Here is a 15919-nt window from a genome sequence, read left to right as displayed (position 1 = left end):
TTGAGTCTAGTCTCAAAATAGCCATCAGCACTGTTACTTGTGTTTATGTCCGTCTCCCTCTAGACTTTAAGCAGGACTTTGTCTTGATTGCCACTGCCTTTCTAGCACCCAGAATTGTGCCTACATGTGAGACACCTGTCATCTGTTTACCAGGTTAATGGATTCAATGAATAATAGCTGCTCATATTATCAGCATTAAAATTGAGTGTGTTTGCATGAACTAAGATTTATACATATATAAATTATATATATATATATATATGTATAAAATTTAAAGTTAAAAATGAATTTGGGGGATTTGACAGTAACCCTACTGAAATAGGGACCCTAAAATCAGGTCTTTGTTATATTTCCTCCATACTGGAAGACTGAAAAGGGGTTGACTGACTTATGGAAGCCACAGAAAACTATTCATGGATATAAAAGGAGGCCCTCATCCCTCTTAAATCATCTGTACCCACACAAATTCCGCTTGATAAGCTACAACTGCCCCGTCTGATAAACGTAACTCAGAAATGATTAAGTTTCTCCCCAGAACAATGTGCATTAAAAATCCTCCTCCTTTCTTTTAGATGACTTGCAAAGCCTGCCCCTAGTGTCACTCTGCACTCTCCGCTGTTGAGGAATACAGATCAGAGATTAAAGGAGGAGCTGGTTCCTTCTCATGCTCACTGGCATTTGCACAAACAGGGGCCCCTCAGTGGCTTATAGCCCCAGACGTATTTTCTGAAGTATTCTGCATTATGTAAAGTGCTCTGTCTCCTGGTGAGTTCTGCCTAGCAGTAGCCCCCAGCTCCCTTTTTCTGAACATTCCCACAGACCAGGGACTTAAAAGATCCTCATTACCTGAAATAGGACTGTGGTTACAAATTCTCAACCTCTTCTCTCCCTGGGCAGGATGGTGCTTTCCAGGGCAGATGACACCGTGGGTTGGTGAACTCTCAATTCTCTGCCAGGGACCCCATGGAGAAGGTGGTTCCAGAGGAGGGGAAGAAGAAGATAGACAGAATCCTGTAGTTTGCCTGACTGGTTCCCAAGCCGGTGTTGGGAAACAGTGATCTTGGGGATAACTTAATTGGCTCCCATGATGAGTTTGGGCGCACTTTACTACAATATTATTACATACTTTCTGTGTTCTAATGCCTGGAGATTCACGGGAAAGTGAACATACCCTAAGAAGTTCACCTCAGGTAGGAAATGCAGACACGTAAATGTCTGCCTGGACCCTGTGGCTTGCTCAGGAAAAGACGCTCACAGTTGCTTATCACAGACCATACCCACACTCTGGCTGCCACACCCTCTTAGTGACTTTCCCCTTGGGTGTCCCAAAGGCATCTCAGACTGAACACACCCAAGGTCACACTAATGACCTCCTCTCCCCTTCTTCCCTGCTTGTCTCAGTGAGTGGCATCTCTATGGATCCATAAGCCCAGGACTTGCTATTGATACCTCCTCCCTCTCTCCTCCCCTCCTTATTTACACTGCACGCACATCCTGTCCCTTTTGCCTCCCAAATTCCTTCCGGATTTATCTTCTTTGCATCTCTACTGTCACCATCCTGATCCTAACTACTGTCATCCTTCATCCCCTCACTGCTCATCTCCTGATTGGTCCTTCCATACCTGCTTTAGGCCCCTCCAGTGTATCCTTCACAAATAGTATCGCTTAGCACTGGTGCCCCTCCCCTCACCCCCTACACACATAGGTGCACACACTCACACAGAGGTACACATACACGCAGGCACACATGCTCAGCACTGTTATACATTAAGATCCTTCTGTGGCTTTCTGTTGCTTTTAGAATAGCAAAGTCAAGGCTGAGTGCAGTGGCTCACGCCTGTAATCTCTGTACTTTGAGAGGCTGAGGCAGGAGGATTGCTTGGGGCCAGGAGTTCAAGGCCAGCCTGGGCAACATGGTGAGACCCCATCTCTACAAAAAGTTGTTTTAAAAAGTTTTCTGAGTTTGGTGACGCGCACCTATAGTGCCAGCTATTCAGGAGGCTGAGGCAGGAGGATGACTTGAGCCCAAGAGATCAAGGCTGCAGTGAGCTGAGACCATGCCACTGCACTCCAGCCAACCTTGTCCTGAAGAACTTTCCCTGTCATTCTCAGCACTCCAGCCAAACCACACCACCTTCCTTTTTTTTAAATCATGCAATAAAATTGACTTTTTAAATATATATAGTTCTGTGACTCCTAACACGTGTTAATCTTCTTTTTTACACCACACACATCTCAAACCTTCCAGCCCCAAGGCCTTTATGAATACTGCCCCCTCCACCAGCCCTGACTTGACAAAGTCACCACTCTCTCCAGCTCAGCTCAGACATCCCTTCCTCAGAGAAGCCTCCTCTGGTCCCCTAAACTCAGTCAGTTCCTCTTATGTGTCTTCACTGCACCATGCACTTTTCCTCACTGCATTTGGAGTGGTGACTTTAGAGTCACTAGTGTGGCTCTTGATGTCTACCTCCTTGACTGAAGGGTCTGCTCGGTGCAGGCAGCAGCACGTGTGGATTGTTGCTCGCCATGGTATCCCCAGTGCCTAGCACGATGCTTACCCCATAGTAGGCGCCCGGGGAGCATTTTTTGCGCGAGTACTCAGTCACCTGCACAGGAATAACCAGCCCCTGCCTTCCAGCCCCCACCCTGCTGCCTGTCCTTAGGTGGCTTCGTGCATGTCATAGAAGGACCCTGGCCTGAAAATCAAGCAGCCTTGTTTTGAATTGCTCTTCCGTCTCTTTTTGGAGAACTTGACATTGCCTAATTTTTTTTTTCAATGAAGTTTATAAATCTACCTCAAAATCCAATGGTCAAGATTAAATGGGGCAAACTGTGAGAGTAGGGTCTGTCACATAATAGGAGCTCAGCGAACAGCAGCCTTCATTCCACCCATGTGGGTGCTGGGGAGACTGTTCCAGAGAAAGGGGCAAAATGGTGCTCAGGGTGTTACATCCTTGTTGAAAAATTACAAAGCCATAGACAAGTTATCATTGTACTCTGGGACCGTTTTGTCTTTGTGACTCATTTTATTTAACACATGTGGTTTTGACACCTCCCGCTTGTGCCATTGTGCCAGGCTGTGGGAGATGGTGAGAGGAATGTGGCAGGCTTGTGCCCTGGAAGCCCTGGTGAAAGAGGTAAACAGATCAGAGCCAGGGTGTGACGCACCCGCCTGCAGGTACATCCAGCTCTGTGTCAGTGCTGAGCCAGGAGCACTGACTGCCCTAGGAAGGGAGCCAGGGTTCACAGAACAGGCGGAGTGGACTTGCAGCGTCCTCCAGGTTACAGCACTGCTTCCACCTGCCTGAAGCCACACACCCGGGTCCCAGCGGGCGGAAATGGAGCTCAGCGCTCCAGCACGATGGTTGCACCCAGAGGTAGTACTGAAGTAGATACTGAATTCCCTACAAGTGTTTGCCCGTGTGTAGGGGCTTCTTTGCTCCCCACAATGTGGGGAGGTGTGAGGAGCATCAGGTGGGCAGGAGCCAGCGATGGTAAGCGTCCTGCAGCGCAGGCAGCCCCCCTGTGAAGCAGGGTCTGAGCCAGACCCCACAGCCTCCTGCCCCCAGGCACACTGGCACCCCCAGGTGAGAAAGGAGGGATCTTAGCTCATCGGCTGCCCCACCAGCCTGATGTAGGCACCTGTCTCCCAACCACCCTGTGATGTAGGCAGGCAGCGATGAGAGCACAGGGTGGCAGAGCTTCTGAGGTGCCAGGCAGGCTCTCCCAGGAGAGGAAACCATTCTTTGGAAATCTCTGGTGATGACTGCCTTTGTCTCCCTCTCCTTCCCTGACCCCTGCACAGGCGCATTTCTCCTGGGAGGAATCCTCTACTCCTGGCAGTTTCCTCATTTCAATGCCCTGAGCTGGGGCCTCCGTGAAGACTACTCCCGGGGCGGCTACTGCATGATGTCGGTCACCCACCCGGGCCTGTGCCGGCGCGTGGCGCTGCGCCACTGCCTGGCCCTGCTCGTGCTGTCCGCAGCAGCCCCTGTCCTGGACATCACCACATGGACCTTCCCCATCATGGCCCTTCCCATCAATGCGTACATCTCCTACCTCGGCTTCCGCTTCTACGTGGACGCAGACCGCAGGAGCTCGCGGAGACTGTTCTTCTGCAGCCTGTGGCACCTGCCGCTGCTGCTGCTGCTCATGCTCACCTGCAAGCGGCCGAGCGGAGGCGGGGACGCAGGGCCCCCTCCCAGCTGAGAGCACTGGGACGCCCACCGCCCCTTTCCCTCCGCTGCCAGGCGAGCATGTTGTGGTAATTCTGGAACACAAGAAGAGAAATTGCTGGGTTTAGAACAAGATTATAAACGAATTTGGTGCTCAGTGTTCACTTGACAGTTTTTTTTTTTAAAGAATATTACCCAAAATGCTCCCCAAATAAGAAATGCATCAGCTCAGTCAGTGAATACAAAAAAGGAATTATTTTTCCCTTTGAGGGTCTTTATACATCTCTCCTCCAACCCCACCCTCTGTTCTGTTTCTTCCTCCTCACATGGGGGTACACATACACAGCTTCCTCTTTTGGTTCCATCCTTACCACCACACCACACGCACACTCCACATGCCCAGCCGAGTGGCACTTGGTGGCCAGAAGGTGTGAGCCTCATGATCTGCTGTCTGTAGTTCTGTGAGCTCAGGTCCCTCAAAGGCCTCGGAGCACCCCCTTCCTGGTGACTGAGCCAGGGCCTGCATTTTTGGTTTTCCCCACCCCACACATTCTCAACCATAGTCCTTCTAACAATACCAATAGCTAGGACCCGGCTGCTGTGCACTGGGGGGATTCCACATGTTTGCCTTGGGAGTCTCAAGCTGGACTGCCAGCCCCTGTCCTCCCTTCACCCCCATTGCGTATGAGCGTTTCAGAACTCCAAGGAGTCACAGGCATCTTTATAGTTCACGTTAACATATAGACACTGTTGGAAGCAGTTCCTTCTAAAAGGGTAGCCCCGGACTTAATACCAGCCGGATACCTCTGGCCCCCACCCCATTACTGTACCTCTGGAGTCACTACTGTGGGTCGCCACTCCTCTGCTACACAGCACGGCTTTTTCAAGGCTGTATTGAGAAGGGAAGTTAGGAAGAAGGGTGTGCTGGGCTAACCAGCCCACAGAGCTCACATTCCTGTCCCTTGGGTGAAAAATACATGTCCATCCTGATATCTCCTGAATTCAGAAATTAGCCTCCACATGTGCAATGGCTTTAAGAGCCAGAAGCAGGGTTCTGGGAATTTTGCAAGTTATCCTGTGGCCAGGTGTGGTCTCAGTTACCAAACACGGTTACCTGCAGCTTTTTAGTCCTTTGTGCTCCCACGGGTCTGCAGAGTCCCATCTGCCCAAAGGTCTTGAAGCTTGACAGGATGTTTTCATTACTCAGTCTCCCAGGGCACTGCTGGTCCGTAGGGATTCATTGGTCGGGGTGGGAGAGTTAAACAACATTTAAACAGAGTTCTCTCAACAATGTCTAAAGGGATTGTAGGTAGATAACATCCAATCACTGTTTGCACTTATCTGAAATCTTCCCTCTTGGCTGCCCCCAGGTTATTTACTGTGGAGAACATTGCATAGCAATGTCTGGAAAAAGCCTGTACAACTTGTTACAGCCTTCACATTTGTACAATTCATTGATTCTCTTTTCCTTCCACAATAAAATGGTATACAAGAACAGGAGTGTGTGTGACGTCATTGGAAGTAATCATCCTGTGCTGAGTTCGCACAGTTCTTGGTAGAACTGACACTTGATCACGCCTTCAAGAGCTGGCAGAGGGTGCGTGGGAGGTTGGTTTTGTTTCGTAAATTGACAAATTGTAGTTGTGTATATTTATGAGGTAATAAAATGATGTTATGATTTATGAAGACAATTGAAATAATGAAATCAAGCTGATGAATGTATTCATTACCTCAGATACTTATTTTTGTGATAAGAACATTTTTAGTGTACTCAGTAATTTTGAAATTAGAATACATTATTTCCTGCATTCACACAGTGTGTGATGTACGTCAAAGGGAGGAGACGTACTCATCATAACTGACTTTGTACCCTTTCACCATCTTGTACCCATTCCGTTCAACTCCCAGCCTCTCTAACCACCATTCTACTCTCTGCTTCAAGTCTGATTATTCTGGATTCCACATAGAAGTAAGAACATGCAGTATTTATCTTTCTGTGCCATATTAAGTTGAGAACTTTCACCTTTTCGCTTAAGAGCAGCACCTTCTGGCTTCTCTGACATCTCTGGATTGCCAGCATCACTATGTGAGGCCATGATTAAGCAAAATAAAGCTTACTGAGCACAAGCTCTGCAATGCCACCACAGTTGGATTTGATAACCGAGATGGCTGCTAAGTGACTCATGGGTGGGACAGTATTCAGCATGGATCTGCTGGACAAAGATAATTCAGGTCCCAAGCAGGTGACGCTAGATTGCATCACACTACTAAGTACGCCACACAATCTGAAACCTATGAAATGTTTATTTCTGTCATTTTCTATTTAATATCTTTGGACCTTGGTTGACCATGGGTAACTGAAACAGTGGAAAGAGAAACCACAGATAAGGGAGAACTGCTGTACATATCTGCCAGCCTGGAGAAATGAGAGCAATATACCTGCTTCTTGTTTGTTGGAAACCCAAATATAATTGACCTGCTGGACACATTACACTTTTTGGCATCTTTTGGCCACTATTTCCTAATTGTAAGATGTGAAGATACGCTCTGGATCAAAGAGGCTCTCATGTTCGCTTAATAATTCAGAGTCCATCACTCAGTGGCTGGACTCTGCCATGCACATCACAGAGCGTCTGAGAGGCAAGGTATCCACCAGCGTGGGACAACTCTATGCTTGCATTCTGATCATGCCTCACTCCTCACACTTCAGCTTGCGTGATGCCACCAGTTTGAGCCCTCTGAAAATCCCATCTGACCACTGCTAACCTCCTCTACCACCACCAGGTTGGTTGAACCAAGCATCTATCCGAGACACATGCCTGCAAGACATGCCTGCAGTTTATTTTCCTCTTTGTCCCAGCCTTGTCTGTTTTTCACATGGCAGCCAGCATGATCCCTCTAAGCTACCAGGCAGATCCTGCCATTCCCATTCTCCACACTGTAGTTGCTTTCCTACCTGGTCCCATGCCATCTGGTCCTGCTCCCATCTCTGATCTTGGAAATACCTTCTTGCCACACCTACTACCCTGCCCACAGATCTCCACGCTTTTCTTCAATACTCAAGCACACCCGCTGTGGGGTATTCATATTAATACCTCCTGTTCCCTCTGTGTGGGGTCCTCTCATTTCATTGAGAGGACACCTCCTTAGAGAGGCCTTTTTTGGCCACTTTATCAAATAGCACCCCTGTCCCCACCTCCTTGCTGTGCTTTGCTTTTTTTTTTTTTTTGAGATGGAGTCTCGTTCTATTGCCCAGGCTGGAATGCAATGGTGCGATCTCGGCTCACTGCAACCTCCGCCTCCCGGGTTCAAGCGATTCTTCTGCCTCAGCCTCCAGAGTAGCTGGGATTACAGGTACCATCACACCCAGGTAATTTTGTATTTTAGTAGAGATGGGGTTTCACCATGTTGGTCAGGCTGGTCTCCAACTCCTGACCTCAATTAACACTATTTCATGTTCTATGTCTATTTACATATCTCATTATTTAATGTCTGTCTTCCCTGCAATATAAGTTCCATGAAGGCAAGGACTGTATCTTTGCATTGCTTTATCTCCAACTTCTAGAACAATGCTTAGCACAGAGTAGGCACTCAATAAATGCTTCTTCCTGAATAAATAAAAGAATAACCCCGTCTGGGTTATATGAGGTCCCTGTGGTCAGAGAGAAACGGCCTGTTAGCCTGGGATAAATAATGAATGGATTTGGAAAGGTATTGATGGCCCGTGGTTCCATGAGAAAAGATGGCTTCTATATAGTCCTTATCTGGCTGCTGCAATCACTGTTCCCACTCCCAACTTCAGGACTCTGTCCCCAGGCTGCGCTAACCAGAATGCACTCCACTGCCTCCAGGCCACCGCCCCACTGCTTCTACTTGCTTCTGGAATTGCCTTTTCTAACTTCAAACTTCCACCCCCCCTCCACTGCCACTGTCATTCCTGACATATTCATTTCCCATAGCACCTATTAATATGTGACATACACATTTCACTTACTTGTTATTGACTACCGACTACCACCCCTGAACCGTAAACTCAGCAGGGCAGAAATGTCTGTTTCTCACTGCTGTCTCCACAGGCACCTACAACAGAAGACAATCCATAAATGACCATGTGATGGGTGCTCCATCAATGATGAAAGGAATGAATGAGTACCTTTTATGGCATGGTGGGAGGTGGAGGTGGCGGGAGCACTTGAAGGTGGAGGAGATTGGTACATGCCTGCCCCTTGTGACTGAATCTGGAACAGGTGCACGTTTCTGCCTGCTTCGTGAAGCAAACTGCCAAAGTCGAATCAAGGCAAGTGACTATTTCTTCCTAGTTTGACTCATCAGTTCTCATCATTTTCTGTATCTTCAGGGGTACCTTGACTCAACTACTTGGTAACAGAGTTTTCAGCCCAGTAAATTAAGTTGGATTCTTGACCAATATTTTTATTTTTTAAATGCATTAGCAGAGAATCTAGTGTCTGTCTCCATCTTCATCCCTCATCATCTGCCGCGAAAGTCTTTGCTTTAACTCATTCCTACCAGATAGGAGCTCAGGCTTCACCTCCTGAGCACCAGCATCATGCATCCAGGCCACTGTAAATGAGGGAACCATTCCCGGTTTATAAATTGGGGACCTGCCTGTGAAGTAGAAGCCAAGACAATAAGGACTCCCAGTTGCAGAGAAGGTCAAGAGGGCAGGTGGGCCCCATTCAGGGAACGAGGGTGCGGTTCCAGGGTCGTGGGAAAAGCCTGTCTTTCCTCACAAGCCGGCAGCCAGGGGGCGCTGCAGGCTGGGGCGCTGTGAAGCTGCTGTTGGCTGAGGGCTCCCCACTCAACAAAGCGGGGCCAGAGCCGGGGATTCAGGAGAGAGCGGGGCGACGACCGCACAGCACACAGTGGGCGAGGCAAAGCAAAGTTCTTGGTTGAGTAACCGCACCCCACCCAACCCCAAACGTCCAAAGAGAGGCAAGGTGACCAAGGCAATCTGGAGAAGATAAGCCACACACACCAGACAAGGTCCCCGGCCCTCCCCAGCTTCAACAAACACGGAAAGCAAGGAGCCAAGAACCAAAACAGAGACCCACTGAGAGGAGAGCCACCTTCTGCCCAGCAGCCAGCTTTCCTGTGCCCACTGAGCACGAGATTATGTGTGAGGCCTCGTGTCGGGGAGCGAGATGCACCCGAATATTCCCAGCCCCCGGGAGCTCACTCCGGAGATTTCCTAGAGAGGCAATGCAGCCATGAGGTGGGAGTAGAAGGAGCCTTCCCCTCCCCACCACCCGCCCCCAAACCCCGTTCCTAACCTAGAATCCTCCAACCTCGCCTGTGACACTCTCAGGACCCGCCACCTGACTCGGGGCTGCCTTTGTGCAGCCTGGCTGGGGGCTTCTCAACATCCGCTTCTCCATGATCCTGGCTCTTGTGTCCCTTGATCTGGCTCTCAGGGTCCTTCGTTCCGGGCTCCATCTCTGTCACAGGGCTGGTCTGGCCATAGGCCCTGACTCTATAAGGGGACTTGAGCCAAACCGAGCACTCAGCCCAGCCCATGGCTCTTTTTTTTTTTTTTTTTATGGGATAGTCTAGCGTCTACGCATCACCGCAGTTGTGTTTCTGTGTCTCAAAGGAAATAGTTCAGCATAGGCGATTGGTCATTAGGCCAAACACTACTAGGGAGTGTGGAGAGGAGAGAAGGCACTTCAAGCAGAGAGCAGGGTGAGCAAAGGCCCAGGGTGAAGGGGCATCGAGTGTTTGGGGAGCATTCGCAGTTCTGCATGGCTGGAGGGTAGGGGCCAGGAAGAGCTGGAGGATGACGTTGAAGAGAGAAGCGGAGGGACCAGGTCTGGCCAACTTTATGTTTGCCCAACTAAGTCACCTGGACTTTACCCTAAGGGCAATAGGGAGCCATTGAAGAGTAAAGCTGGAAAGTAGCATGATCATGTTTGTGCTTTAGAAAGAAAATCCAGGCCACAGAGCAGAAGGTGGATGGGAAGAACTGGGAAGACCAGGGGAGCAATAATGGGTCTCAATCTGGGCAGATGAGGGAGAGGGAGAGCAGAGGAAACTCCACAGGGTTGATTGGGGTGAGAGAAGATCCTGGGATATTCCCAGGGTCCCAGTTTGAGGACAAGATGGTGCCTTCACTCGAGGGGAGTACCTCTTGCATTTCTCATGTCCCCTTTTCTCCCTTTGCCTGTGGTCACCAATATCTCAATTGCTGGTCTCAGCTCTAGTGGAAGACCCAGGCTGCCTCAGCCGGCCCCTACCCCTTCACGCTCACATAATCCTGCCTCCCCCAGTAATGCAGACCCCTGGCCACCCAAGCCTCTGCCTGGAATCTCCCCACTGCCTGGCACGTGGGAAATAGCTTCCCTGGCCTGTCCCAGCTGCAGTCTCCTGCTGTGGTGTGATGTGCTGAACACCAGTTCATTGAAGACAAGGTGCATTGCCTTTGCTCTAACAGAATTGCCCCACGGTTCCCCTCAGTCAACTGCGTCTGCCTGGAAGATGCTCAAAGCAGGAACTCCTCCAATTTTTCTCTCCATCCAAGTCTCCCCAACCTGAATAACCCACCAACCTATTCAGTCAGAGGGTCTGAATTCATTTGACAAAAAGGAAGAATGGGATTGCTTGCCTTAAAACTGACCCAAACTGTGGCTGATGTCCAGATCCCTCACACAGCCATTTGACACTTAGTCACCTCCAAAATAGAAATGATCTCCCCAGAACCAGACAAACAGAAAAAACTCTTCCCTACTAAGCCCGTTGTCTGTCTGTAGACAGCCATTCCCATAGCGCTGCGTCCTCATGAGCTGACCATTAACCAACCTTCCTGTATCCATCTGGACACATAATTGCAAGTGACGGGAATTCCAACTAAAACTGAATTGATCAAAATAAGGAATGTGTTGGTTCATGTGGTTGGAAGTTGAGAAGCACCCTGGCTTCCGGCAAGACTTGATCCTGGCCACAGCTCTTGGTAAGCTCTCTCCCTTTAAGACACTGAGAACCCTTAAACAATTATTCATTCCTTTATTTCTCTATATTTAGCTACCTTGGGCTAGGTACTGTTTCAGGTACTGGGAATGCAGAAGTGAACAGAACAGTCAAACATCCCTGCCCTCATGCCTATAATATATCTCTAGAAAAAAAATGCAAAAAACCTAGTAACTCTGGTTGCCTCTGGGGTGAAGAACTGCCTGGCTGGGAGAAGCTTCTTCCTCAAACCTAGTAAGAAAGAGGAAGTCTTGGAATTGAGATGCAGGTCTTAATTGGTCTGATTCAGGGTTGGTGCCCATTTTTGATTCACTGAGCCTGGCTCAAGTCAATCAGTGGCTGCGTGCAGAAGGCAGTCTTCCCTTCCCATGACTAAAGGTTTGGGAAATGTGGTAGGAAGAGGGTGGAGGAAGGGGAAATTCCTTCCAGTTTGGTAATAGAGACTTTGGTGTCAGGAGCTCTAAGGAAATGGGCCCCAGGGTCTTGGAGAGGAGTGCCAGCCAAGGCTGGGCCCAGCTCCTCTGCAGACCCTCAGGCTCTCCCACCCACAGCCAAGAGGCGAGGCTGTCCTGAGCATTTTACACCTGTGGTCCCAGCTTATTGTAAAGAAAGACCACATTTATATACAGTCCCAGATTAATAGGTCAGCCTATTACAAGACCATTAACACTAAGACAACCCAGGACATTTTACTACCTTCTCTTTAAACCAAATCCACCCTATCCCCTGGGATTTCCCAAGCCAGCGCCATGTTCAGGGAAGACAGAGCCACAGTCAGGGTTAAGGCCAAATCCCATCAAGAGCACCTGAATCAGCACCTTTAAACTTCTGCAGCTTTCTTCTCGAAATAAAATGTTGCTTGGAAGCCACTTCCACTTTCTTAGGAATCCCTTAAGGAAAACGCTTTGGGGTTGAAGAGCCAGAAATGAGCTATTTTAGATAGCAAAGAGGATGAAAAGTACAATAGCAGAAATGAACAGGCTGCTGGCAGTGTCAAGGGAACAAGGGGAGGGAACAGGGAATGCCATAATATAATGTGCAATGGAATCAGAAACAGCCCAGAAAACACTACTTAGTACAGAAATGTTAAACAAAAGCCATGTCCAAACATACTTGGTTTCCCTTTCTCCAATATTCTCTCATTTGGGTCTATCAGTATATTTACCTTGCTGCTATATTAATTTCTCAAACATCTAGTAACAGTTGTGGCCACACTCAAAAACTTAACGACTTCCAATGCCTTCAACCGAAACTACATGTGTCTAATTTGGGCATTTAAGATACTTATAAGATTACTTTTAACCACCTTTTCTCCCTTATTTTTCACCCAACTCCTACATTTTGGGTCACAGATCATAGAAAGCTTTTGAATGGCCTGACAGTCTTTTAAAGGTTGTTCGGTTGTAGTATAATCTACCATTTTACTACTTTTGGCTTTATGCAGTTTTGGTACCACAGCTATTTGAGGTTATGAACATTTTCCTTTCCAAACAATCTAATAACCCACTCTGATTAAACTAGCTTTACTTTTTTTTCTTTTTGCCTTTAGAGATAGCAGAGTACCTTGTACACAGTAGGTGCTTAATAAATATTAATCCACTCTTGTTCCTTAGCTGTACTCATGCTTCTTCCTGTTTTGGGAATGATCTCCAACTTTTCTTTGTTTGCCAAAAAATAATCATCCTTCCAGGACCAAATCAAAAGTCAACTCTTCGAAGCCTTCCTGTCTGTCTTGTCACAGGTGAGATGACCCGCTTCCCCTTCAAAGTATGACTTTATCCAGAAAATGTATACCCTGTGTGTCTCAAGTGTTACAGAACTGATACTATTTGTGTAAGTGTGGCTATTTGTGGCTGCAAATGCAAAGTCTTTGAAGACAATGTGTTCTATTAATTTCTGTATCTACAGTATTCACTTAGCACCTGATGCCTACTAGTTATTGAGAGATTAAAAATGGATTTCCTGAATAAATGGAAGAATGGGTGAAGTCTTGAGCAGAAATGGGCCATTTGAGGTCTGCTAAAGGTCTGAGTGGTTGAGGAGAGCTTATTCAGTTCCTTCAAGGATTTTCTCCAGGCTTTCCGCCCCTAGCCTGTACACAGAGTAAGTCTGTATTTAGAGTAATGTGATTTAAAGGTCACATTTATTAGCAAATAGCCGTGTTTATAAATTTAGTTTGTCAAAAAAGGGAGCCTTTGAAATTAATTCTGTTTGCTGAGACTAGCACCAAGTTCAACCAACAGTGCATACTGAGCCGAGGTAAGTGAATTTCCAGCCCATGTGCCTTTTACAATCTTACGCTCCTCACCCACTCCTTTGTATATTGTTTTTGAAACTTTACTTAGTGTTTTTACTGCATGACTGGATCTTTAGGCTGAAATTTACCTATTTAGTGTTCATTTGTTATTGTTGTGATATTCTGCTTTTAAAAGTGTACTGATTGGAGGAGATGGATTTCAGGACCTAGTGTGATTTTTTTCCTCTCCAGGCCAGTCACACTGCAGGGCCCTCATCTCTTTTCTTGAGAGAGTCCAAAGACTGTGGGACTGGGCCTGCTGGTCTGCTGGTGTTCTCCCATCTCTGCCTCTGAGCACCCTGCTGGAAAGGCTACCCTGAGATGTTGGTGGACTGGATCTCTGATCTAGAAAAAACTGCTCAGAGGCAAAAGCTACAAGAGGCACGTTCTGGCATGAATGATACTGGCTCTTCCGGCCCCCAGATTGCAGATCCACAGAGAAGACTATGGGTAAAAGATGACCCCAGGTATAGAACTTCATCTTAGGAAGAGATCACCCAACCAGAGACTTCTTACACATCATTTAGTTGATTTTAGTTAACGAGAGCATGGAAGATGTTGGAATAATTGCTAACAATCCTGGCCAGGGAAATTAGGAAGCCCATCCTCTAATTAAAATTTAATGTAGAGGAACTGACCATCATGAATGAATGGACTCAATTCCTTGAGAAGAAGACAGATAATTTCAAACTATTTCCTAGAACAAGTAAAGGCACACAGTTGTACAGAGTGAGGAGGTTTCCCTAGGCAAGATTGGTGGCAGCCTCAAGATGTATGGGGCCGGAGGCTGCTATATTCTCACTGGGTGAGAGAAATGGATAGGGAATGATAATGATGAATGAGTTTTCTTTCAAAGTACTCACTAAGGGAGGCTCTCCATTTTCTTTTTCCTCACTAAAGTGCCTCAAAATGCTTAAAGAATTCCACTTTGGAATTACTTCCGAACTAGTTTATATTTTCTATCCCGTGACTCTACAATTGCACCTCATTTTTAACCAAAAAATCATTTCCTGCTTCATCAACCACCTTATTCATCAGATGTGGCCCTGGATGATTTTTGGTTCTTTCCAAAAATGAAATTCAACCTCAAAGCTTAAAGATTTATGCTATCACAGCTCCTGAAGAAATGTGCCATCAACTCTGAAGATGAAGAGGAGTTCCAGATATATTTTGGTATTGAAAAAAATTTACGTCTCATTATTTTGCCATCTCATACATTTTCATATCTTCTTGTCTTATATTGCTTTGAAGATGAAACTCAGATCTGTATAAAGTATTTCAAGCATATTAACCAAAGAGTTGTGCTTAATCCAGCCATCTGTAACTAAATTTCTGTCTCTATAGTATCTTGGAAAAAAGAAAGAAAGTGAAAAGGCAGGTTGAGAAAAAATAGAAGTGCATATAATTAAATCATGAAAGAGTGATGGATACATGATGTGTTCTACTTACTCTGTGCGGCCTCTGCCAGCCTTGTGTACATGATGTGTGGTAGGTTACATCATACCTTTGTTACTTTTGGGTTACTAAAGTAATACATACTTACTGTAGAAAATTAGAAAAAAAGAGAAACAAAAGGAAGAGAATTTAAAATCATCTGTAACTCTATCAACTATGGAATTTTGATCTTTCACCTTTCTAGTCTTTTTTAATAGATTATTTTGTGGCAGATTTAATTCATTAGTGTTCTTGTTTGTTTATTTAAAAAGATAGATACAAACAGAAACTTCCATAAAACAGGTAGAGTGAATTGCATTAACCTTTAGTCAGCTCTTTCTTCCTTTCCTTATAGGAAACCAACTACCTTGATTTTTACAGTACTCAGGGTTTGTTGTTGTTGTTGTTGTTTTACTTCATAGTTTTATCATCTAAGTCAAAAGTCATTTTCCTTTTCTTCTCTACTATGATCACTGTGAGATCATGGATTTTTATTTATCTAAGTGTAATTATTATTCTTTCTAACACTCAAATTGTCCTTAAAATATGGCCAGTGGGAGCTTCATCAAGCAGTTCCTGGGAACTTCTTGCACAATCCCACTAGCCCAAACACTCCTTTACTTTCTGATCCAGCAAGACTTTTCAGGCTCACATGGTGAGCTTCCTGCCCTGACTGTTTCTCCAGTGACCCCTGGTTTCTGTTAGGGGTCATTTAGGAATGGAGATCAGGGAGCTTCATGCACCTTGCTATTGAGGTGCCAGTGTTTCTGGTTCCTTCAGAGGACAGAACTAGGAAATATACACACATATTTTAGGCTCATATTGATATTTCAAATTCAAATGTAGCATTGCTATATTTCATAAATTATTTGCCATTATCTTTTGGCTCTCTTTTATTTCCAGCTTTTTTCTCTATGTGTGATTGCATGCATGTGTACAGATGTGCCTGTCTGTGTGTTGGATATACTTGACAGTTTACAAAATAATCACTGTACAAGTAGAAAGTTCTGGATAGGAAGCAAGACAATGCTTT

General features: G+C 46.4%; 1 protein-coding gene and 1 long non-coding RNA gene across 2 annotated transcripts in view; both read left to right on the top strand.

Annotated features, from left to right (window-relative positions):
• Nucleotides 1-5670, top strand: part of COX10 (cytochrome c oxidase assembly factor heme A:farnesyltransferase COX10) — a 141200-nt gene extending 135530 nt beyond the window's left edge. Inside the window, exon 7 of the mRNA XM_024350477.3 lies at nucleotides 3806-5670. Coding sequence (XP_024206245.2) covers nucleotides 3806-4209 — 404 coding nt within the window. The 3' untranslated portion in view covers nucleotides 4210-5670. The remainder of the gene's footprint in view (nucleotides 1-3805) is intronic.
• A 2581-nt stretch (nucleotides 5671-8251) lies between these two features.
• Nucleotides 8252-14743, top strand: LOC134808961 (uncharacterized). The gene is made up of 4 exons (XR_010153269.1): nucleotides 8252-8476; nucleotides 10944-11139; nucleotides 12770-12897; nucleotides 13645-14743. It is a non-coding gene; the product is annotated as an uncharacterized LOC134808961 (long non-coding RNA).
• The last annotated feature ends 1176 nt before the right edge of the window (nucleotides 14744-15919 follow it).

Source organism: Pan troglodytes, chromosome 19, assembly GCF_028858775.2.
Source record: "Pan troglodytes isolate AG18354 chromosome 19, NHGRI_mPanTro3-v2.0_pri, whole genome shotgun sequence".
Taxonomy (NCBI): Eukaryota; Metazoa; Chordata; class Mammalia; order Primates; family Hominidae; genus Pan; species Pan troglodytes.
Note: the sequence above shows the minus strand (reverse complement) of the source record. Positions and strands in the feature narration are given on the sequence as shown.